Genomic DNA, 24,044 nt, shown 5'->3' on the forward strand with positions numbered 1-24,044 from the left:
AATTTTTATATTTTTATAAAATATAAAAATTATATTTTGCCATGTTGGCCAGGCTGGTCTCCAACTCCTGACCTCAGGTGATCCGCCTGCCTTGGCCTCCCAAAGTGCTGGATTACAGGCGTGAGCCTCCATGCCTGGCCAAGTACAGAAATATTTTGAACACAGAACTATAAAATCTGGAAGAAGTTATTTTAACAAATGTCTTCGAAGGGGACAACTGTGTGTAGGACTGGATAATGACTGAAGATGAAGTTGCCTTTGGGGGGTTACCTCACTTCAGCCTGAGACAAGGGTTGACTTGAGGTGAGAAGGGTATGAAGTGGGGTGGCAAGGGACAGGTTCGCAAGACCTGTGGAAGGAAGAGCCAGCAGACCCCAGTGGCTGGCTGGCTGAGAGACAGGTGACAAGGAAGCAGAGAAAGTCATGAGAGAGAGAGCTCTTCACAGCCTAAAGTTAGGCAGCTGGAAGAACATGAGTAAAGAAGGAAAGCTGGTGGACAGGGAGCAATGCAGAGCCTGGTTTTGGAAGTGTCAAATCTGGGAATATCTATATCGCAGTGTCCAGTGGGCATCTAGAGATGGGGTTCTGGGGTTCAAGAGAGAAGAGCTGAAGATTAAGCATAGGGGTCTTCCCAATGGACAAAGAGTTGTGAGACTGAACAAGATTTCTCTGGGAGGGAGTGTAATGAGAGAAAAAACAGAATGTCAAACTGAAGCACCAGTGCGCCCCCCACCTAGAAGGTGATGGTGGAAAGGGGTGTTCAGAATGGAAAACCAAGACAGTCTGATGCCAAGAAAGGAAGGGGGAGAATGTCTCGTGGGAGACAGTTGTCAAGAGCAAAAAATGCTGCTAATCAGTTATGGGGACTGAACACATATTTGTTGAACAAATGAATGAATGAAAGCAAGCCAGTCCTTGGTTTTGAGTCATCTCTCCTCAGTCAGAAGAATGGGCAGAGTTACCTTCAGACAAAAGAATTTCAGTAAGTTTTACTCCATCCTTCCCATAAAAACACGTTTCTTCCTCCACAAGTCATCCTGTCCATCACACAGACATCCTTCCCTGCTTCCCCTGGTTCCCCCATCTTCCTTCCCAGTTTCCGCAACCCAAGCAACACACCTTCGGTGTCAAGGGAGACAGGAAACTCCAACTAGAGTTTCCACTTCATTAACAACTCTGCCTGTGGCTCCTCTTACATAAGGGGATATGTGGCAATGGGGTGGGAGAGGAGGCTGAGTTCTAGCCCCAGCTGTGCTCCTAACTAACTGTGTGACTTTGGACAAGGTGCTCAATCTCTTGGGACCTGGGCTTTGACATGGAGAGGAGGACAAAGGTCCATCGGGAATCCAGACAAGTTCTGAAGGTCCCTTTGAGCTCTCAAGTCTACGATTTTATTCCCAGCAGGTCCTTGCAACACCCTCAAAGAAGGAAGTGAGTGTAAGACCCAGAAAAATGACCGACAGACCTCTTTCCGGGGCGAAATGCCAGGGCAGGCGGGGTGTACCATGAAAGTGAGAAAGGGTTGCCCGGGCCTCGAGAATCACCAGCGAGCGATCTCACTCCCACAGCTAGGAAGGATCCCAACAATTCCGAGGGTGACTTTCACCCCGCACCCACTCTTTTATAGACTCCCAGACGGCCGAGAGGCTCTAAAAACCCCTGCGGGAAAAATAAAGATTTCTTTCCCAGAGTCCTGCGCTGCTTTGCAAGTCGGATTCCGGCAGACACGATCTGCAGCCCGATAATGACACAGTCTTTGGAAGGAGCGACTGTTCTCGCTCCGCTCGCTCCGAGTTCTGGGGACGCCTGGCTGCCCGCGCCGTGCCCCGACGGGCCGGTGTCCGACCCCGGCCGGAGCTGCCAGGCCAGCGGCGCCCTCGCCCCGGGCCCTCCTCCCAATCCGTCGGCCCCGCTGCGGTCTGCAAACATTTCCTGCCCCCACCCCCACCAGGAGCTTCCCAGTTGGAGAGAGTTGGTCGCCCAGCCGGCTCAGCGCTCGCAGTTGCCCCAACTCAGCTCCCCCGGCCGCCCGGCGCTGGGGAGCGGCCCCGTCTGGTTGCGGAGCAGCCCATCGGGGAAACCCAAGCGCCAGCACCAGTGGGGAGTCTATCGGTAAGCCCAGAGCTCGGGCGAGGAGGGGGACAACTGGCGGGGTGCCCGAGGCCCTGCTCCCTTCCCCGTCGTTACCTGCTCGCTTGCGGGGGTGTCCCGGGGCTGCCGGCCTCTCCCGGCGCTGTCTCCCCACGCAGTTGCCCATGCTGGCTCCTCAGCCAGTCCCCATGCACCGGAGGCGGCGAGGTGGTCGGCTGCTCCGCGCTCCTGCCCCGGACGGCGGCGTCCCGGGTCAACGGCTCCGGCCGCCCGACATCTGGCGCTCCCCGATCTCCCCCCGGGGGCGCACTCAGCCCCCGCGCTGGCTCCGCCAAAACTTTGCGGGCCAGGGGAGAGAGGGAGGTGGCAGACTCCCTAGCACGGTCCCAGGTGGCCGGGCCAGGGGGGCCCGCGACGGTGCCCGGCCGGAGACCAGCTCCGCTGGAGGGGCGGAGAGAGGGGGCGGGCACCGCCGCAGCTACTCCCGGTCGCTCGGGGCTCCAGGCAGGGGCCGGCCCCCTGGAGCCTGTCACTCACCTGCCTAACCCCGCCCCAGGCCGGCCCCGCTCCCTACCGCCGGCTCGCGGTGCGCGCTACGCCGCCACCACCCGCCCCAGGTGCGCATGTGACCGACAGCACCGCCCCCTCGGGCTGGGCCTGATTTTCTCATTGGCTTCCCCCGTGGTGCGTACCGCCCCTCTCCCCACCCAGCCAGGTGCCCGCCCCGCCGCCCGTCTCCCGGGGAGACGGGCCGGGAATTATTCGCCCTCAATGGCCTCCGGCTGCGTGCCCAGCAGCCGCCTTCCCTCTCGGTGCCACCGCCCCATTCCAGGCCCCGCCCCTCCCTGGAACTGCCTGGCTAGAAGCCGGCAGGCACGTGACCCGGTGCGCCCCGCCTCCTTGGCCTTCTCCCCGCGATTGCCTCGGGAGGCGCATGCGCGGAGAGGCCCGTCTCTTGCCACCGCCCATATCCCCTCCCACGGTCTCTTGTTCGCGTCATGGCCGCCGCCACGGCTCTGGAGGCGGCGGCGCCTACGGGCGCCCTATGGGGCCTCGTGCACGACTTCGTCATGGGTCAACAAGAGAGCCCCGCTGACCAGGTGGCTGCAGGTACGGCAGACGGCGCCGCGCGCCTTCCGCATGGGGACCAACAGGAGGGAGCGGCCTCAGTACAGGCGCCGGGCGGGAAAGGAGGAGCGGGTGACTTTGAGAGATTGGTCTCAAGGCTGGTTAGTGAGCACCGCGAGCTTCGGAGCCGTAACAAGTTGGAGAGTTGCCTGTGTCTTCCTTAAAACCATTTACACTTCTCATCTCCCTATAGCCAATTATAGGGAATTATTACATTTTACAGATGAGGAAACTGAGGCTCAGCGAAGGCAAGAGGACTTGCGCAGGGCTGCAGACCACGCAGGAGGGGGAGCTGGGACTCGGACCCAGGCGTTCACGTCCGAACCGGGTGCTCACGCCACGAAGCCACGCTGTTTGTGGGAGGTTGACGTGTGGAGGTTCATCCTCGCAGCGTCCGCTCCCGTCGCGTGGCATCCTGGGAGTGGCGGATGGCCCCGCGCTCTGACTGGCTGGAATTAAGAGGAGGCGAGGAGTCGGGCCAGGAGGAGTTGGAGATGTTCTGGGTGTCCTCCTTAAGACTTTCTCTCCGTTTCTTGCCAAAGTTCTTGATTAGTTTGCTCCGTGACGTTTTATGTGGCGTTTGTTTTTATCTTCTTCCTAGACCCCCACTTTCCTGCTTTTGACAAGTTCAGAGATCTCTTAGTTCAGACAGCTTATCTAAAATTAGAATAAAACAATTTCCAGGCTTCCGTGGAGTTCTGAGACTTTGCTCTTCTAGGAAAAAAAAATCCACTAAAAAGTTATTGAATGTTAGGAAGGCTTCAGATCTTGGGTTTAAGTAACAATATAAAATTATCTAATGGGTAGTTTAAAAAAATTTTGGAAATTTCGCATGCTTGGAGAGAAGTAAGGACACATTACTCTTGCAAATTGAGCGTATTAACCTTTAGAATGTGTAAGAAAAGAATAGTCAATCTGCTAGAAATAAAATACTTTGTTCGTTAGCAGTATTCCACTTTGATTCGGTCATGCCGCTATTGTTGAACACATATTATTCCCCAAACATGATGCAAAGCCTAAGGAATATAAATACAAATTAGGTTAGATCTGTGCCCACCGGGAACGTATAGTATGCTGGGAGAGGCAACCATTCTATAAGAGGGATGTGCAGGATAATTTGGAAGCATCAAGGAGCAAATACCTGGTGTTGCCACCAAACTTCTTACAATTTTATGAAATGTAGTGTATTATCAGTGTTTACACTTTACAAGTACAGTGTCTTAATAATGTCGTTTTCCTTCATGTTTTATTATGAAAATTTTTAAATATCCTGCCAAGTATAAAGAATTTTATAAGGAATACATCACTTAGGATCTATCCTATCATTAGCATTTAATATTACTTGCTTTGCCATACAGCTATCCATCCATTTAAATTGCAGATACCTGTACACTTTCCTTTAAACACTTTGGCATGGATGTCATTGACTAGAGTTTGTTGACAGTTTATTTTGGTGTAAAATTTATATCCAATGAAATATATAAATCTTTAAGTGTACATTCACTGATTTTGACTAATGCATATACCTATACAATCCAACCCCCTACCAAGATACAGAACATTACTATATCAGTGTCATTTGTGACGAGTCTTTCACATTTATGCAATATGAAAACAATAATTACTGATTTTTTGAATTCAGAACATATTTTGAAAAAACATCTTGAATGTCTTATCGTGAATAAGGACTTCTAAATTCTTCTCTTTTTTTTTTTTTTGAGACAAGGTCCCGCTCTGTCTGCCAGGCTGGAGTGCAGTGGTGAAATCATGGCTCACTGTAGCCTCGACCTATGCTCAAGCAATCCTCCGGCCTCAGCCTCCCGGAGTAGCTGGGACAACAGGACGTGTGCCACTGTGCTCGGCTAATTTTTGTATTGTAGTGACAGGGTTTCACTATGTTGGATAGCTTGGTCTCTAGCTCCAGGACTGAAGCCATCCTCCCATCTCAGCCTCCCGAAGTGCTGGAATCACAGGCATGAGCCACTGGGACTGTTCAGTTCTTACAAACGTTTTTGCAAAATTTGTATTTTGTTTCTTTCCGGAAGAAAATGATCTAAACTATTGTTTAGTTGAATTCAATCAGCTGATCTAAGACTGTAACACTAACCCTGCTGTAATTTAGCCCTCTTAAGAAAAGAAAGTTGGTGCTGGGCACGGTGACTCATGCCTGTAATGCCAACACTTCAAGAGGCCAAAGTAGGCAGATCGCTTGAGCCCAGGAGTTTGAGACCAGCCTGGCCAACATGGTGAAACCTCGTCTCTACCGAAAATACAAAAATTAGCCAGGCGTGGTGGTGCATGCCTGTAATCCCAGCTACTCAGGAGGCTGAGGCTGGAGAATCACTTGAGCCTGGGAGGCGGAGGCTGCAGTGAATGGAAATCGCGCCCCTGCACTCCAGCCTGGGCGACAGAGCAAGACTTCCATCTCAAAAAAAAGAAAAGAAAAGAAAGTTGATACAGAGGAATAGTAACAGATAAAAGTTGAAAAGGTTTGGTGGGGTTGGATTCTGCATAACTTTGGATTCCAGGCAGAGGGAGATTTGAATGACCTATTATATGTGCTAAGAGTTATTGTAGATCCTTGAGCAAGGAAGCCATAAAATGAAAACGAATTTGACAAGGATTAAGTTAATATTGTCAGTCTTAGATCACAGCCCTAGTTAGGGTTGTTGAAGGATAACAGAGTGTTGAAGCTTTTATAGAAATAAGATGTGCTTTCTAATCCTTCAGCCTAAATCAAGCTTTGTTAGTGCTAAAGGGACCAGCTAGCTTCCTGTTCAGTCACTCAGAGTAGCAACCTACAAATGTAAATGCAGAAGGAACACCCTTTGATCACAAAAGCAGCTGCTGCCACCTTTGTTTTGTACCTGGATTCCTGGTGAAAGTGTCAGCTGTAAAGAAGGTGCAGGCGATGGGAGGGAAATGACCTGGCAGCCTAAGGGTTAAAGGCCTCTTGGGCAAGCCTTCAAAGCCTGCCACTACCTGACCCCAGCCTTTTTTTTTCACTGCTCCCTGGACATTTAATTCTAGGCAGCCACTTTTATTCATAGTTCCTGAATGCTTTCCTTCCCAATTCCCTCCACTAGCTCTGTGTAATCGAAGTTAGACCTGAGAGTCAAGGCCCAGCTTGAGTTCCCTACCCCTGCGCAAGTGTTTCCTGATTAACCCAGCCAGACAGCATCTCATACTTCAGAATCTTTGTAGTACGCACTTTTTTCTCAACCACTCATGTATTTAGTGGACTAGTTTAGTAGCTGCTGCTGTATACATCTCCACATACTACCCTCCCAGTTGTACCACCAGAATCTCCTCATCAGTAGGTACACAATAAAAACTACTTGAGTGAATGCAGTGAGAGATGTTGAAGGAAGAATCTGTGGAATTTGAGTTCTAACTAGTTATTATAAGGCTTGAAGGAGAGAGAGGACTCCAAGAAGACCCCAAGGTTTTGAACCAGAGGATGAGAAAAAGAAATACTTTGTCCAAAATTGGAGGTTGGGACAAGAGCTGATTTTTGGAGAATGTGATTTTTGAACACATTGAATTTGCAAGTGATGGATATAATTTTTTTCCTTTTAGTTATTTGGATTTTCCTTCATTTCAGTTTTTATTGTATTGTGTTTTTCCATGTCTGTGACTCCCTAAGAAGACCACTATTTCTTAAGTCAAAATGTTAAAGAACAGTAAAATACAGTTTAGTGAAATATCTGAGGCCATTATCAGCAGAAAGGGCATTTTGAGAGCTTGATTGGAACCTAGTCCCAATTGGGATTTTTCTCTCTCCTGCTCCTCATCCTCCCACACTACCCGCTTCCCCTCACTTCCCTTTGACTGCTAGTCCAGATCCTCGAGAGGCTTCAAATCCATCAGACAGAGATCTGTTTGTGCATTCTGTGTCAATGATCACATAAATACTCCTTTGACTTCCCAGTGCCCCCACACAAACTGGTGCCTTGCTAAGGAAAGTGTCGGTAGTTAGGAGGTGCTAGTAGGTCCATTTTTAGAGAACAAATCTTGAACATGTTGGAAAATCTTAGACCCTCCTATGAAGGGAAATGAACGTACACTGTTTTTTTCCTTAATGCCAGCGAAAATACCCTTAGGAAAATTAACTCTCTGTTAGCTTTCTTCATCCCAGGAGTCCGAGTGCATAATTAATAGTATTTCCAGGTATTCTGGGTGTGTTTGTTCGTTTGAGACGGAGTTTCGCTCTTGTTGCCCAGGCTGGAGTGCAATAGTGCGATCTCCGCTAACCATAACCTCCGCCTCCCGGGTTCAAGTGATTCTCCTGCTTCAGTCTCCCGAGTAGCTGGGATCACAGGCGTACGCCACCACGCCTGGCTAATTTTGTATTTTTAGTAGAGATGGGGTTTCTCCATGTTGGTCAGGCAGGTCTCAAAACTCCTGACCTCAGGTGATCTGCCTGCCTTGGCCTCCCAAAGTGCTAGGATTACAGGTGTAAGCCACCATGCCAAGCCTGGTTATTTTTAATTTTGGAGAATTTGCAACATTAAAAGAATCACTTAAAGTTAGTGGCCTATGGTCCATAAACCCAGGACTTTTACTTCTTTCTCATGCTAACCCAGTCTCTGTTTGTATCACTATGGTAACACAGAACTTGTTACACTGTGATTGTTTGTTTATTTATTTTAGAAGCAGGGTCCACTCTTGCCCCAGCTGGAGTGCAGTGAGACCTTGAAGAACTTCTGGGCTCAAGTGATCCTCTGGCCTCACCTTCCAGAGTAGCAGAGACTACAGGCCCATGCCACCACACCTGGCTAATTTTTTTTGTAGAGAACACGGCCTTGTTTTGTTGCACAAGGTGGTTTCCAACTCCTGACCTCAAGCGATCCTCCAGCCTCGGCCCACTGTGATTGTTTTAAATGTCTTTCTGGGCTAGGCATGCTGGTTCATGCCTGTAATCCCAGCATTTTGGGAGGCCGAGGTGCGAGGATTGCTTGGGCCCAAGAATTTGAGACTAGTCTGTACAGTATAGTGAGATCTTGTCTCTACAAAAATCTTTAAAAATCAGCCCAGCATGGTGGTGTGCCTGCAGTCACAGCCACTTGGGAGGCTGAGGTGGGAGGATCACTTGAACCCTGGAGGCAGAAGTTGCATTGACCCAAAGATGGCACCACAGTACTCCAGCCTGGGCGACAGAGCGAGACTCTGTCTCAAAAATGAATGAATGAATGAATGAATGGTTCGTCGTTCTGCTCCAACAGACTGTGAACTTCCCCAAAACTCCCTGCCCATATTTCTGTCTTAAACCCTAACATGGTACCCGATTTATAATATTCAGTAAATGTTGACTGAAAACAAACATACGGCTTTTTTTTTAATGTTTTTGAAGACAGAGTCTTGCTCTGTTGCCCAGGCTGGAGTGCAGTGGCACGATCTCGGCTCACTACAACCTTCACCTCCCGGATTCAAATGACTCTCCTGCCTCATCCTGCCTCAGCCTCCCAAGCAGCTAGGATTACAGGCCCATGCCACCACGGCCAGCTAATTTTTCTTTTTTTTTTTTTTTAGTAGAGACAGGGTTTCATCATGTTGGCCAGGCTGGTCTCAAAACTCCTAACCTCAAGTAATCCACCTGCCTTGGGCTCTCAAAGTGCAGGGATTACAGGTGTGAGCCACCACGCCTGGCCACCATTTTCCTTACTCTTCTTTACTGTCTTGTAATAGCTTTATTATCTCATTTTTCTCTAATTTTTTTCTACTTTTATATTCACTTTTTTTTTTTTTTTTTTTGAGGCAGAGTTTCACTCTGTAACCTAGGCTGGAGTGCAATGGCATGATCTCAGCTCATTGCAACCTATGCCTCCCAAGTTCAAGTGATTCTCCTGCCTCAACCTTCAGAGTAGCTGGGATTACAGGCATGCACCACCATGCCTGGCTAGTTTTTGTATTAGTATAGGCAGGGTTTCGCCACATTGGCAAGGCTGGTCTTGAACTCCTGACCTAAGGTGATCCACCCACCTCGGCCTCCCAAAGTGCGAGGATTACAGGCGTGAGCCACCATGCCCGGCCCTATACTCACTTTTATGTTTGTGCTGCATTGATTCAAGAATTTTATGAAAGATATGAAGACTAAAGGGCTTTGCCAGGAGAGTTCACCCACATACTGAGATTCAAGGAATCACATGCAAATGGCTATTTGTAATTATAAAGCAGCCATTTTCATATTAATGTATGCAGAATTCCGAAGAAGCATTTTTCTCCTTTTTCTTTTCTTTTCTCTTTTTTTTTTTGAGATGGAGTCTCACTGTGTTGCCCAGGCTGGAGTGCAGTGGCGTGATTTTGGCTCACTGCAGCCCCTGCCTCCCAGGTTCAAGCAATTATTCTGCCTCAGTCTCCTGAGTAACTGGGACTACAGGCTGAAGCCACTATGCCCAGCTAATTTTTGTATTTTTAGTAGAGACGGGATTTCACCATATTGGCCAGACTGGTCTCGAACTCCTGACCTGGTGATCTGCCTGCCTCGGCCTCCCAAAGTGCTGGGATTACAGACGTGAGTCACCGCGCCCGGCCAGCATTTTTCAATTATAAAACTTGAGGCAACCTATGAGAGTAGGAACTAACTTATATAGGGCATAATGGAACTTTCTCTGATAATGGAAATGTTCTGTATCTTGACTGGGACCTTGGTTATTTGGGTGTATACTTTTATTAAAACTTATAAACGGGGCCGGACGCAGTGGCTCAAGCCTGTGATCCCAGCACTTTGGGAGGCCGAGACGGGCGGATCGCGAGGTCAGGAGATCGAGACCATCCTGGCTAACACGGTGAAACCCCGTCTCTACTAAAAACTACAAAAAAAAAAAAAAAGCCGGGCGAGGTGGCGGCGCCTGTAGTCCCAGCTACCCGGGAGGCTGAGACAGGAGAATGGCGTGAACCCGGGAGGCGGAGCTTGCAGTGAGTTGAGATCCGGCCACTGCACTCAAGCCTGGGTGACAGAGGGAGACTCTGTCTCAAAAAAAAAAAAAACTTATAAACAGCTGGAAGCAGTGGCTCACGTCTGTAATCCCAGCACTCTGGGAGGTCGAGGTGGGCGGATCACAAGGTCAGGAGATTGAGACCATCCTGGCTAATACGGTGAAACCCCGCCTCTACTAAAAAATAGAAAAAATTAACTGGGCGTGGTGGCTGGTGCCTGTAGTCCCAGCTACTCGGGAGGCTGAGGCAGGAGAATGGCGTGAACCCAGGAGGCGGAGCTTGTAGTGAGCTGAGATGGCGCCACTGCACTTCAGCCTGGTCAACAGTGTGAGACACTGTCTCAAAAAAAAAAACAAAAAAAAATGTATAAAACTGTACACTTAATATCTGTGCAATTCAGTGTGTGTAAATTTTACCTCAATTTTTTTTTTTTTCTTGAGACAGAGTCTTCCCATGTCACCCAGGCTGGAGTGCAGTGGTGTGATCCCAGCTCACTGCAAGCTCCGCCTCCCGGGTTCACACCATTCTCCTGCCTCAGCCTCCCCAGTAGCTGGGACCACAGGCGCTCGCCACCACGCCCAGCTAATGTTTTCGTATTTTTAGTAGATATGGGGTTTCACCGTGTTAGCCAGGATGGTCTCGATCTCCTGACCTCATGATCTGCCCACCTCGGACTCCCAGAGTGCTGGGATTATAGGCGTGAGCCACTGCACCTGGCCTTTACCTCAATTTTTTTAAAAAATGAAAAAATAGAAGGTACTGAATGGGCCTTATTTGGCACTTCTTGTCTTAGAGCCTTGAATCCAAAGATAGACCCTAGTCTGGCATCCATGGAGGGTTTTGATGGTATGCTGAAGAAAAATGATTCAGTTCATTGATATCCTTTGCTGTTAACAGTTGTTAGTCCCCTATGGCTTTGTCTGTACAATTGCTAACTCTTTCTGTGCCCATTTTTGAAATTAGTTTTTAGATGGGTTGTTTCAGCAGAGTTTTCTGTACTGTATACAGCCAGGGGGTTCCAAGAAAGTACCCTTTTCTACCTTCTCAAATGTTGCAATGCCCTTTTATGATTCCTAATCCAGAAATAGGTGTTTCAGTTTATGTAAGTGTTGCCATTAAGGAATTGGGTGTAGAACCCAACTTGGTTTGTTTGGCCTGTTAGTCTGGCTGCTACCCCTTCCCCCACCCTTACAGTCCGCTCATTTTTTCCCTTGGCTCTTTCTCAGTAGCTGGGGCAGCAGCTGGGCCTTCCACATCCTGGCACGAGTGGGCTAAGAGTGCCTGATGTCTAAATTGGTGCCAGTCACGAGCTATAAGTCCTAACTAGAGCTCTCATTTTCCTCAGTCTTACTGGATGACTTCTTACTGTAGTGCTAGAGTAAGTCTCTGTCCAACTCAGCTCGTAACTGTTGCTGTGAGACCACAGACTTTAGGAAAACTGGAAGTTTAGGATTTCTTAAAAGTTCTCTTTCACTTTTTCCAGCGTTGGCGCAAACTGACTAGTTAAGGTTCTGCATTTAGAGGTAGGTGGATTAGGAACCCAGAACAGGCTCTGAAAGTAATTCTCTGGTTGTCACACTTTATTTAGCTATAAGTGTTCAATGTGAACCAAAGCCTTATGAAGATTGTTAGCCTTTTACCCTGTTTCTCCCTTGAAAATACATTCTAAGATGCTTCTGTTCAATCTATGTGAGTTACTATTGTGCTGCTAAAATTGCATTTAAAGGCCAGGTGCAGTGGCTCACATCTGTAATCCCAGCACTTTGAGAGGTCAAGGCGAGTGGATTGCTTGAGCCCGGAAATTTGAGACCAGCCTGGGCAACATGGCAAAACCCTGTCTCTACAAAAAAAAATACAAAAATTAGGCAGGCATGGTGGTGTAGTGCATGCCTGTAGTCTCAGCTACTCGGGAGGCTGAGGTGGGAGGATCACTTGAGCCCAGGAGGTCAAGGCTGCAGTGAGCCATGATTGTACTACTGTACAGAGCTAGACCCTGCCTCAAAAAAAAAAATCTAAATGATATAGGTAGATACTCCTCCTCCAGTAGGTAGAGTTTAATCTTCCCCTCCCCATTGAATATGAGCTGGACTTAATGAATACCTTACAAATAAAAGAGTACCAGAAAGAGAAAAATAGTAACTCTATAGTGCAGAGACCTGGCAGACGTACCTTAACCAAGTGATCAACATTAACATTGCCAGTGATGGCGAAGCCATGTTACTATCTTATATCCCTGATATGATATGATATGATGAGAAGGGTACTTCACCTCTGTGATATTCTTCTTTAAAACCCATAACCCCGGCCGGGCGCGGTGGCTCAAGCCTGTAATCCCAGCACTTTGGGAGGCCGAGACGGGCGGATCACGAGGTCAGGAGATCGAGACCATCCTGGCTAACACGGTGAAACCCCGTCTCTACTAAAAATACAAAAAATTAGCCGGGTGAGGTGGCGGGCACCTGTAGTCCCAGCTACTCGGGAGGCTGAGGCAGGAGAATGGCCTAAACCCGGGAGGCGGAGCTTGCAGTGAGCTGAGATCCGGCCACAGCACTCCAGCCTGGGCGGCAGAGCGAGACTCCGTCTCAAAAAAAAAAAAACAAACAAACAAACAAAAAAACCCATAACCCCAGTCTAAACATGAGGGAAACACCAAACAAACGCAAATTGGGGAATCTTCTATAAAGTACTTCTTTAAAACTATCAAGGTCATGAAAAACAAGGACAGACTAAGAAACTTTCGCAGACCAGGAGAGACTAAGAATTCAAGATGACTAATTGCAATTTGGTATTCTTAATTGGATCCTGGAACAGAAATTCGGCATTAGTGGAGTAACTAGTGAAATCTGAATAAAGCCTAGAGTTTGGTTAATAGTGTGTATCAGTGCTAACCTAATCTCTTAGTTTTGACATTTGTACGTAGTTTCACAGATGTGTGCCATGTAAGATGTTAACATGAAGAGAAACCGAGTGACAGCTATACGGGAATTCCGTACTGTCATTGCAACTTTGCTATAAATGTAAAATTATTCAAAAATGAAACATTTCTTTTAAAACAATAGTCTACCTCTCAACCCTTAACTATGCATTTTCCCTCCCTGAAGGCAACAAATGTTATTAGTTCCTTTTATATCCAGAGATGTAAATAAATGCAAATAAAAATCCCCCCCCCCCCGTTTAAAAACAATACTACGCACATATTATATACACTATACACGCTGTTCTGCTTTTAGATCTTGACTCATTATCAGTATATATATAGCTTCAGTCTTTCTTCATTTGTCTTTTTAAAAGTAGCAACAAGCCAGGTGCGTTGGCTCACGCCTGTAATCTCAGCACTTTGGGAGGCCAAGGCAGGCAGATCACTTGAGCTCAGGAGTTCGAGACCAGCCATAGGCAACATGGCGAAACCCCATCTCTACTAAAAATACAATCCAGCCTGGGTGACAGAACAAGATGCTGTCTTAAAAAATAAAAATAAGAGAGATTAAAAAATAAAAGTAGCTACAGAGAATTCCATTGTATGGATGTACTGTAATTCATTTAACTGGTTTCTTATTGATGGGCATGTGTTTGCAGTCATTTACTATTATGAATAATGCTGTATTGAATAATGTTATATGTGCATTATTTTACACTTTTACAGTACAGTTAGCCCTCTGTATCTGGGTGTTCTGAATCCTTGATTCAACCAACTGCAGATCAAAAGTATTTGGGAGAAAAAATTGCAACTGTACTGAACATGTATAGACTTTTTTCTTGTCATTATTCCCTAAACAATACAGTGTAACAACTATTTGCATAGCACTTAGATTGTATTATTATGAGTAATCTAGAGATGATCTAAAGTATACAGGAGAGTGTGCATAGTTTGTATGCAAATACTCTACCATTTTATGTAAGGGTCTTGAGCATCCACAGATTTTAGTATCCTCAGGAGGTCCTGGAACCAATTTCCCATGTATATATATACCAAAAGATGACTAGATAGCTAGAGGATAAATTTCTGGCTTTCCTGGGTTAAAGCCTATATGCACCTGGAATTCTAAAGGTGTTATACTGCCCTCAATATAGGGTTGCACCAATTTATAATCCTACCTACAATGTTTAAGAATGTCTATTTGTGAAGAGCAGGACCAAACATAATATATTGCTAAGTTTTTTTGTCTTTGCCAGTCTGTTAGATTTTCTTAAAAGGTTTCTGTGTAGTTTAATTTACACCTTTTATTGTGAATATTGTTGAGCACCTTTTCATACATATTTACAGTTCCTTTTATGTGGAATGGCTATTCATTTTTTTGTTTTGGCCATTTTTTTTAAATTTTATCTATTTATTTATTTTTGAGACAGATTTTCACTCTGTCACCCAGGCTAGAGTGCAGTGGCACGATCTCGGCTGACTGTAACCTCTGCTTCCCGGGATCAAGTGATTCTTGCCTCTCAGCCTCCCAAGTAGCTGGAATTTACAGGCATGTGCCACCACACCCTGCTAATTTTTGTGTATTTAGTAGAGATGGGGTTTTGCCATGTTGGCTAGGCTGGTCGCAAACTCCTGGCCTCAAGCAGTCCACCTGCCTTGGCCTCCCAAAGTGTTGGAATTACAGGCACGAGCCATTGTGCCCTGCCTATTTTTGCCCATTTTAAATTGTTGGCCTTTTCTGCATTGATTTGTAGGAACTCTTTATATATTGGTAAACTGGCTTTTTGTTATAAGACTTGCAATTTTTTTTTCCCAGTTTGTCCTATGGTAATTATTTTTGCCTTGTAGAAAATCTGACTTTTTAAAACCAATCTTTTTTTTTTTTTTTTTTTTGAGACGAAGTCTTGCTGTGTCGCCCAGGCTGGGGTGCAGTGGCCGGATCTCAGCTCACTGCAAGCTCCGCCTCCCGGGTTCACGCCATTCTCCTGCCTCAGCCTCCCGAGTAGCTGGGACTACAGGCGCCTGCCACCTCGCCCGGCTAGTTTTTTTTGTATTTTTAGTAGAGACGGGGTTTCACCGTGTTAGCCAGGATGATCTCGATCTCCTGACCTCGTGATCCGCCCGTCTCGGCCTCCCAAAGTGCTGGGATTACAGGCTTGAGCCACCGCGCCTGGCCTAAAACCAATCTTTTATGGCTTCTGAATTTTATCTTGTTCTTAGAAATTTTCTCATATTTAAAAAAGGTATTTTGGTGAATGATTTAAAACCAATGTTTGTTTTTGTTTGTTTTCCAAATGTTTACCCAGTCATTCTAACACTGTTTATTGAATAGTCTTTATTTTTCCCATTAACTGAAATAGGATTTTAAAAATCATATTCTCATATGTATTTATGTCTCTGGACTTTCCATTCTATTTTTGTACCATTGATTTCTTTGAATATGAATTGAAACTACACTGGTTGTTTTTGTTTTTTACTTTTATTATGGAAAATTACAAGTATATTCAAAAGCATATACTTTTTATTTTTCTTTTTTGTAGTTAAAAGTATACACTTTTAAAATGTGACCGTATAATAATCTCTTAATATCTGGAAGGGCTACCTTCTCCCTGCTTTTCTATTACTTTTTCACAACTTGCTTGTCTAATTATATATGTATAATATATATATAATATATATATATAGCACTTTAATTTCAGGATAAGCTTATCTAGTTTCCAAAAGTATTCTATTAGTGTTTTTATGGTGATTATCTTAAAATTATAGATTGATTTAGGAGATTTGTTATCTTGAGTCTTTCAAAGATATGAGATGCCTTTCTATAAAGTTTCTTTTTCAGATCCTCATTAGTGCTTGTTTAAAAAAACCCTTTAGGCCGGGCGCGGTGGCTCAAGCCTGTAATCCCAGCACTTTGGGAGGCCGAGACGAGGTCAGGAGATCGAGACCATCCTGGCTAACACGGTGAAACCCCATCTCTACTAAAAAAAATACAAAAAATTAGCCGGGCGATGTGGCGGGCGCCTGTAGTCCCAGCTACTCAGGAGGCTGAGGCGAGAGAATGGCGTAAACCCGGGAGGCGGAGCTTGCAGTGAGCTGAGATCCGGCCACTGCACTCCAGCCTGGGCGACAGAGCGAGACTCCGTCTCAAAAAAAAAAAAAAAAAAAAAAAAAAAAAAAAACCTTTAACCAGTTTCTCCCCATTTTCTTCTGTACTTTGCAGCCACCATTCTACTCTCTGCTTTTGTGAATTAAACTTTTTTTAGATTCTGCATATAAGTGAGATCATAGGATACTGTATTTGTCTTTCTCTGTCTGGCTTATTTCACTTAGCAAGATGTTCATCCAGGTTCATGTGTATTGTCCCAAGTGGCAGAATTTTGGCCTGACGCAGTGGCTCATGCCTGTAATCCCAGCACTTTCGGAGGTTGAGGTGGGCGGATCACCTGAGGTCACAAGTTTGAGACCAGCCTGGCCAACATGGCGAAACCCCGTCTCTACTAAAAAATACAAAAATTAGCCGGGCATGGTGGCATGTGTCTGTAATTCTGGCTACTTGGGAGGCTTGGACAGGAGAATTGCTTGAAACTGGGAAGTGGAGGTTGCAGTGAGCTGAGATCACACCACTGCACTCCAGTCTGGGTGACAGAGAGAGACTCTGTCTCAAAAAAAAAAAAAAAGTGGCACGATTTCTTTCTTTCTTTTTTATTTTTGAGACGGAGTCTTGCTCTGTTGCCCAAGCTGGAGTGCAGTGGCTGGATCTCAGCTCACTGCAAGCTCTGCCTCCCAGGTTCACGCCATTCTCCTGCCTCAGTCTCCCAAGTAGCTGGGACTACAGGCACCCGCCACCTCGCCCGGCTAGTTTTTTGTACTTTTTAGTAGAGACGGGGTTTCACCGTGTTAGCCAGGATGGTCTCGATCTCCTGACCTTGTGATCCGCCCGCCTCGGCCTCCCAAAGTGCTGGGATTACAGGCTTGAGCCACCGCACCCAGCCTCTTTCTTTCTTTTTTTTTTTTTTTTTTTTTGAGACGGAGTCTCACTCTGTCGCCCAGGCTGGAGTGCTGTGGCCGGATCTCAGCTCACTGCAAGCTCCGCCTCCCGGGTTTAGGCCATTCTCCTGCCTCAGCCTCCCGAGTAGCTGGGACTACAGGCGCCCGCCACCTCGCCCGGCTAATTTTTTGTATTTTTAGTAGAGACGGGGTTTCACCGTGTTAGCCAGGATGATCTCGATCTCCTGACCTCGTGATCCGCCCGTCTCGGCCTCCCAAAGTGCTGGGATTACAGGCTTGAGCCACCGCGCCCGGCTGCCTCTTTCTTTCTTAATAGCTGAATAGTGTTCTGTTGTATATGTGTACACACATGTCATGTTTTCTTTATTGATTTATCTGTTGACACTTAGGTTGTTACCAGATCTTGGCTAATGTGAATAATGCTGCAGTTAATATGGGAGTACAGACATCTCTACAGATACTGATTTCATTTCCTTTGGATATGTACCTAGTAGTGGGATTGTTGGATCATACAGTAGTTCTATTTTTAATTTTTTTAAGGAACCTCCATGCTGTTTTCCATAATGGCTGTACTAATTTACATTTCCACCAACAGTGTACAAAGGTTCCCTTTTCTCTCTGTCTTTACCAGCACTTGTTATCTCTTTGTCTTTTTGATAATAGCCATCCTAGCAGATGTGAAGTGATATCTCACTAGTGCTTTAAAGTTTTCATCATCCGGGTGCAGTGGCTTATGCCTGTAATCCCAGCACTTTGGGAGGCAGAGGCAGGTGGATCACCTGAGGTCAGGAGTTCAAGACCAGCCTGGCCAACATGGTAAAGCCCTCTCTCTACTAAAAATACAAAAATTAGGGCCAGGCACAGTGGCTCATGCCTGTAATCCCAGCACTTCGGGAGGCTGAGGCAGGCAGATCATGAGGTCAGGAGTTCGAGACCAGCCTGGCCAACATGACACAACCCCATCTCTACTAAAAATACAAAAATTGGGGCCAGGCGCGGTGGCTCATGCCTGTAATCCCAGCACTTTGGGAGGCTGAGGCGGGTGGATCACGAGGTCAGGAGATTGAGACCATCCTGGTTAACACGGTGAAACCCCGTCTCTACTAAAAATACAAAAAATTAGCCCGGTGCAGTGGCAGGTTCCTGTACTCGAGAGGTACTCGAGAGGTACTCGAGAGGCTGAGGCAGGAGAATCACTTGAACCTGGACCACAGAGGTTGCAGTGAGCCGAGATCGCGCCACTGCACTCCAGCCTGGGCGACAGAGTGAGACTCCATCTCAAAATTAGCTGGGTGTGGTGGCACACACCTGCAAATCCTAGCTACTTGGGACGCTGAGGCATGAGAATTGCTTTAACCCAGAAGTTGGAGGTTGCAGTGAACCGAGATCACACCATTGCACTCTAGCTTGGGTGACAAAAGCAAACTCCATCTCAAAAATAAAGTTTTCATCATTCAGATTTTCACATTTTTTTGTTAAGTTTATATCTAGGTCGGGCGCAGTGGCTCACGTCTGTAATCCCAGCACTTTGGGAGACTGAGATGGGAGAATCATTTGAGCCCACGAGTTCAAGACCAGCAACATGGCAAAACCCATCTCTACAAAGAAATATAAAATACTTAGCCAGGGGTAGTGGCACATGCCTTTGGTCCCAGCTACTCGGGAGGCTGCGGTGGGAGGATCACCTGAGCCTCAGAGACTGTGATTACACCACTACACTCCAGGGTTCAAGCGATTCTCCTGCCTCAGCTTTCTGAGTAGCTGAGACCACAGGCACATGCCACCAGGCCAGGCTAATTTCTTGTATTTTTAACAGAGACGGTTTCATCATGTTAGCCAGGATGGTTTCGATCTCCTGAGCTCATGATCTGCCCTCCTCACCTCCCAAAGTGCTGGGATTACAGACATGAGCCACCGCACCCAGCCAAAAAAAAAGTTTTTATGCAGTGTATTTTACTATGATTTTTTAAAATGAGGATAAAAGTTTATATCCAGGTATTTATTCCCTTTTTCTTTTTTCGCTATTATAAACCAGGTCTTTTTCCTTATATCATTTTACAGGCTATTGTGTGTGTATGTGTGTGTGTGTGTGTGTATATATATATATATATATATTATATATATTTATATATTTTATATATTTATATATATATTTATATATATTTATATATATATTTATATATATTTATATATATTTATATATTTATATATATTATATATATATTTATATATATTTATATATATATATTTATATATATATATATGAAGGTTTTAAATTTCATAATATTTTGTGTCCAACTAATTTAACAAATTATTTTGTTTGTAATTTTTAAAATTTATCTTGGATTTTCAAGATACACGCTCATGTCATTCACAAATGATATATTTATTTTCTTTTTATTTTTTATACAAAGCTGCATATTTGAAGTGTTACAGTAATGCTGCTTCTTATCTTGGAGAGTTCTTGGCAAGAATAGTAGACCCCCAGGTACAAAGCCTAGGGCAGGCAGGAAACATTATAATTAGTGTTACTCAACACTTTGGTAGGGTTTTTTTTTTTTAATTTTTCATATTTATTTTATTTCCTGCAGATGTGAAATCTGGCAACTATACAGTGTTACAAGTTGTGGAAGCCCTTGGGTAAGAGCCTCTGCTATAGAATGTTCTTCTCCAATCCTGACTGCATATTCTGAAAAGTTACTTTTGCGCATCCTTGCTTTCCTGGAACCTGAATTTGTCCTGTAGCCCAGCAGCCCCTTCCATATTAGTACCTCAGTCTAAGACTATGTGTTTGAATTGTTTCTCCTGAAAAGTTTCATGCCATCTGGCTGAGGCTTCTTTAGTATTTGGGAGCACATAGCCTGTAGGCCACATCAACTCCTGGCACAGCCCACAGCTTTGGGGTGAGGTATGTGGTTGAAGGCCATCAGCTGTTGTTGATTCCTGTGTGCATCTTTAGACCCACCTACCCCCATGGGATGCTAGCCTGCCTAGACCTGACTCAGAACAAGCTGTGGGCCCTGCCTGGGGAGTTCCCAGGAGGCTGACCCTGCTGCAGATCCCCACTGGGAGAAAAGGCTTTGGGAAACAGCTGATAAAGCAGTGTTATAGCTTGGGATTCTAAGCACTTAGAGGAAGTATGTGCTTGTAGTATGTAGTGTAGTATAGACCATTTAAATTGACAAGTCTTACTAGTAAGAGTTGTTAATTGTGACAGCATGTCTTCTAAAACAGAAAACTAGAAAATTGGGGGAAATTAAAAAATGAAGTCACTGTTACACATTTCTCCCGCGTAACAGACTATTTGGCCTTTCTACTCACATTGTGGTGGCTTTGGTCCATTAAAAAAAAAAAATACAGCATTGGCTGGGTGTGGTGGCTCATACCTGTAATCCCAGCACTTTGAGAGGCCAAAGAAGGTGGATTGCCTGAGCTCAAGAGTTCAAGACCAACCTGGGCAACATGGTGAAACCCTGTCTTTACCAAAAATACAAAAAAATTAGCTAGGCGTGGTGGCATGCACCTATGGTCCCAGCTACCCAGAAGGCTGAGGTGGGAGGATCACTGGAGTCTGGGAGGTGGAGGTTGTGGTAAACAGGTCATGCCACTGCATTCCAACCCAGGTGACAGAGTGAGACCCCCATAAAAAATATATATATAGGCCAGGCACGGTGGCTCATGCCTGTAATCCCAGCACTTTTGGAGGACAAGGTGGGCAGATCACGAGGTCAGGAGATCAAGACCATCCTGGTTAACACAGTGAAACCCCTTCTCTACTAAAAATACAAAAAAATTAGCTGGGCGTGGTGGCGGGCGCCTGTAGTCCCAGCTACTCGGGAGGCTGAGGCAGGAGAATGGTGTGAATCCGGGAGGTGGAGCTTGCAGTGAGCCGAGATCGCACCACTGCACTCCAGCCTGGGTGACAGAGCAAGACTCTGTCTCGAAAAAAATATATATATACACATACATATATACATACAGCCTTATTGATATATAATTCACATATCATAAAGTTCACCATTTTAAAATGTGCAATTCTGTGGCTTTTAAAAGTGTATTTACAGATTTGTGCAATTCTCAGCACAGTCGGTTTGAGGACATTTTCATTACTCCATAAAGAAACCCATGCCCATTAGCAGTCATTTCCCCTTCCCTCTTCTAACCAACCCCCAGCAATCACTAATCTACTTTCTGTCTTCTATGGATTTGCCTCCTCTGGAAATTTCATGTGACCTTTGTTGCTGGCTTCTTTCACTTAGCATGTTTTCAAGGTTCATCCATGTTGCAGCACATATCAGTTCTGCATTTCTTTTCTTGCTGAATAATATTCCCAGTGTATGGCTATGCATCTTATTTAATCATTTATCAGTGGATGGACATCTGGATCGTTTCCACTTTTTTGCTATTCCTAATAATGCTGCTATGAGCATTTGTGTGCCTTGTTCCATTTTTAAATGCTCCAAATGCATAGTTTTCTTTGAGACGGTCTCACTCTGTTAATCAGGCTAGAGTGCAGTGGAGCGATCATGGCCCACTGCAGCCTAAACCTCCTGGGCCCAAGCCATCCACCCACCTCAGCCTCCCAAGTAGCTGGGACTACAGGCTTGTGCCACCATGCCCAGCTAAGTTTTTGTATTTTTTGTAGAGACAGGTTCCCACTGTGTTGCCCATGCTGGTTGCGACTGCCGGGCTCAATTGATCCTCTCATCTATCTCCCAAAATTCTGGGATTACAGGTGTGAGCCACCACACCCAACCTGAATGCACAGTTTTCCTACTTCCTGAGTAGAAACCTTTACAGGTTTTTATCCTGGGGATCCTGTTAAGAGTGACCTTATTTTTGTCCCCTTACTCTTAGTTAATATATACTCTTACCCTGGAGGTTCAATACAACTGTCATGGCCAGAACTCGTCCACTTTCTGCTTGTTCCTGCTTAGATTATTTCTAATATGTTTCAGTATAATCTCCATAGAGCAATATTGAGGATAAGTTACTTCCTTGTTGCTTCAGTCCAGCTTCTCCTATATCAGTAATCCTACCTAGTTAGAGCTATATTCTGGCCATCTTACTTTGTAACCTTCCAGTTATAAAGTTTTGGTTTTTCATGTTTTCTTTTATCCTAGGAACTTGGTGGTGATTCTGAGTATTGTTTTTTTCCTTAGCATTAATTTACAAAAATACACGTATTCTCCTTGTTTTGGTGGAAGCTGCAGCTGCCAATCATCTCTCAAATTCTGTGGGTAGCTGCTAAGCTGTAGTTCAGAGGAATGTCACAATCATAACACTGGGGAGAAAGAATAAGCACAGTGCTCAATTAGGTGCCAAGCTGGGGGTGCCTGGAGGAAGAAACCTCTGTTGGCTCTTGGTGTCATGTGTGCCTCTAAATGATGCCACATCAGTCTGAGGATCGCTCTTAAGCCTTCTGTCCTTACTGGTATCTGTAATGCCGTTACCTCAGGAATACCTTCCTGGGCTGTTTTTACTCTTAACAGGGCTTGGCTCTGCTTCCATGCCCAGGGGGTGAGTGTGACGAATGTAAAATACTTATTTTTTCAAACATTTGAACTGGGTAATTGCAGGCCCTCTCTACCCTGTTTTCCCTCAGGTCCTCTCTAGAGAATCCAGAACCCCGAACTCGGGCTCGAGGAATCCAACTTTTGTCACAGGTGCTACTCCACTGTCACACCTTGCTCCTGGAGAAGGAAGGTACTGGTGTCACTAGTAGGAATGTCTTCCTGGATTGCTGAGCCCAGGTCTCCCATATATATTCAAGCCAACTTTACTGGCAGGGAGGGAGGGCTTAAAGTATCTATGAACTACTAATGCAAGGTCTTCATTTCTCACTGGTATATGTCGCAGAGATGATTAGAATTGAGACAAAAGACACATGGATTTCAATACAAAACGTTAGCCAGGCATGGTGGCGGGCGCCTGCGGCTACTTGGGAGGCTGAGGCAGAAATCGCTTGAACACAGGAGATGGGAGGTGCAGTGAGCGGAGATCACACCACTGAACTCCAGCCTGGATGACAGAGCGGGACTCCGTCTCCAAAAAAAGAAAGACACATGGATTTCAAATGTAGCCTTAGACTGTTTTTTCAGTGTATTTTCCCACTCTGTAAAATGAACAGAGCAGTATTTCATAGGTAAAGAGGAAAAGTAATGAAATATCAGCATGCTTTGAGGTCCTGAGGGGGAAGAAGGCCAACATCTTACTTATCTTGTATAGCAGGTGTAGGCAAACTATAGGAAGCAGGAACGCCACGGGAATTGCCATATTTGGGTGGACCCAGTTTCTAATGGATTGCATTTGCATATCAAAGGTTGCAGCTTGACACTAAGAGCCAGGGCTTTACAAGAAACTTTTCTGGAGATGCTTTTAAAAACAAAAACTTCCCAAGGACCCGTTTTCCTCTCTGTCTGCCTAAAATAATTTCTTAATAACTCCTGCAACATTCCCCCCTGTAGAGATGCCACACTAACTGCTGTTAGGGGGTTTGAGGTGATGACTCCTTCTGGCTACTTCCTACTGGAAAGGGGTGTCAAATGGGGAACAGCAGCAAGGGCTCCTCCTGGAGCTGATCTGAGAGTCCTCAGAAGAATGGCGTGTGGATATGTGATTCAGTTTACAGTACCATTTGGAGTTTGATTGCTTCAGTCTGATGAATGAATTTCCTTTCCCAGCCAACACACAAAATGATACGGGTCTAGTGAGTGGAGGAACATCAGGGTTCTTGGTCCTCATGCTGGTTTAGATAAAATGACACCGATACACGTGAAGTGGTTTTAAGTAGCAGAGAGTTTAATAGGCAAGAAGGAAGGGAGAAGGAAGAAGCTCCCCTGTATAGAGGCAGAGGGAGGGAGGGCTCCAAAGCCGAGAGAGGGAATTCCTTTTGTTTTTTAGAGGCAGAGTCTCACTGTGTTGCTCAGGCTGGCCTTAAACCCCTGGGCTTAAATGATCC

General features: G+C 45.6%; 2 protein-coding genes across 8 annotated transcripts in view; one reads left to right on the forward strand and one right to left on the reverse strand.

Moving 5' to 3' along the window:
- UBTD1 (ubiquitin domain containing 1) overlaps window positions 1-2,819 on the reverse strand; it is a 65,724-nt gene extending 62,905 nt beyond the window's left edge. Inside the window, exon 1 of the mRNA XM_033187046.1 lies at window positions 2,188-2,819. Within this exon, the coding sequence (XP_033042937.1) occupies window positions 2,188-2,257 (70 nt within the window). The 5' untranslated portion in view covers window positions 2,258-2,819. The remainder of the gene's footprint in view (window positions 1-2,187) is intronic.
- The window catches only part of MMS19 (MMS19 homolog, cytosolic iron-sulfur assembly component), a 41,422-nt gene continuing 20,128 nt past the window's right edge, over window positions 2,751-24,044 (forward strand). For 2 of the 7 annotated variants that reach the window (XM_033186875.1, XM_033186884.1), the window contains exons 1-3: window positions 2,751-3,201; window positions 19,675-19,723; window positions 22,689-22,789. In XM_033186875.1, the coding sequence (XP_033042766.1) occupies window positions 3,090-3,201; window positions 19,675-19,723; window positions 22,689-22,789 (262 nt within the window). In that variant the 5' untranslated portion in view covers window positions 2,751-3,089. The remainder of the gene's footprint in view (window positions 3,202-19,674; window positions 19,724-22,688; window positions 22,790-24,044) is intronic. The other 5 variants (XM_033186900.1, XM_033186927.1, XM_033186891.1 and 2 more) reach the window with 5 other exon arrangements.

This window comes from Trachypithecus francoisi, unplaced genomic scaffold (assembly GCF_009764315.1).
Source record: "Trachypithecus francoisi isolate TF-2019V2 unplaced genomic scaffold, Tfra_2.0 Contig01579, whole genome shotgun sequence".
Classification (NCBI taxonomy): Eukaryota; Metazoa; Chordata; class Mammalia; order Primates; family Cercopithecidae; genus Trachypithecus; species Trachypithecus francoisi.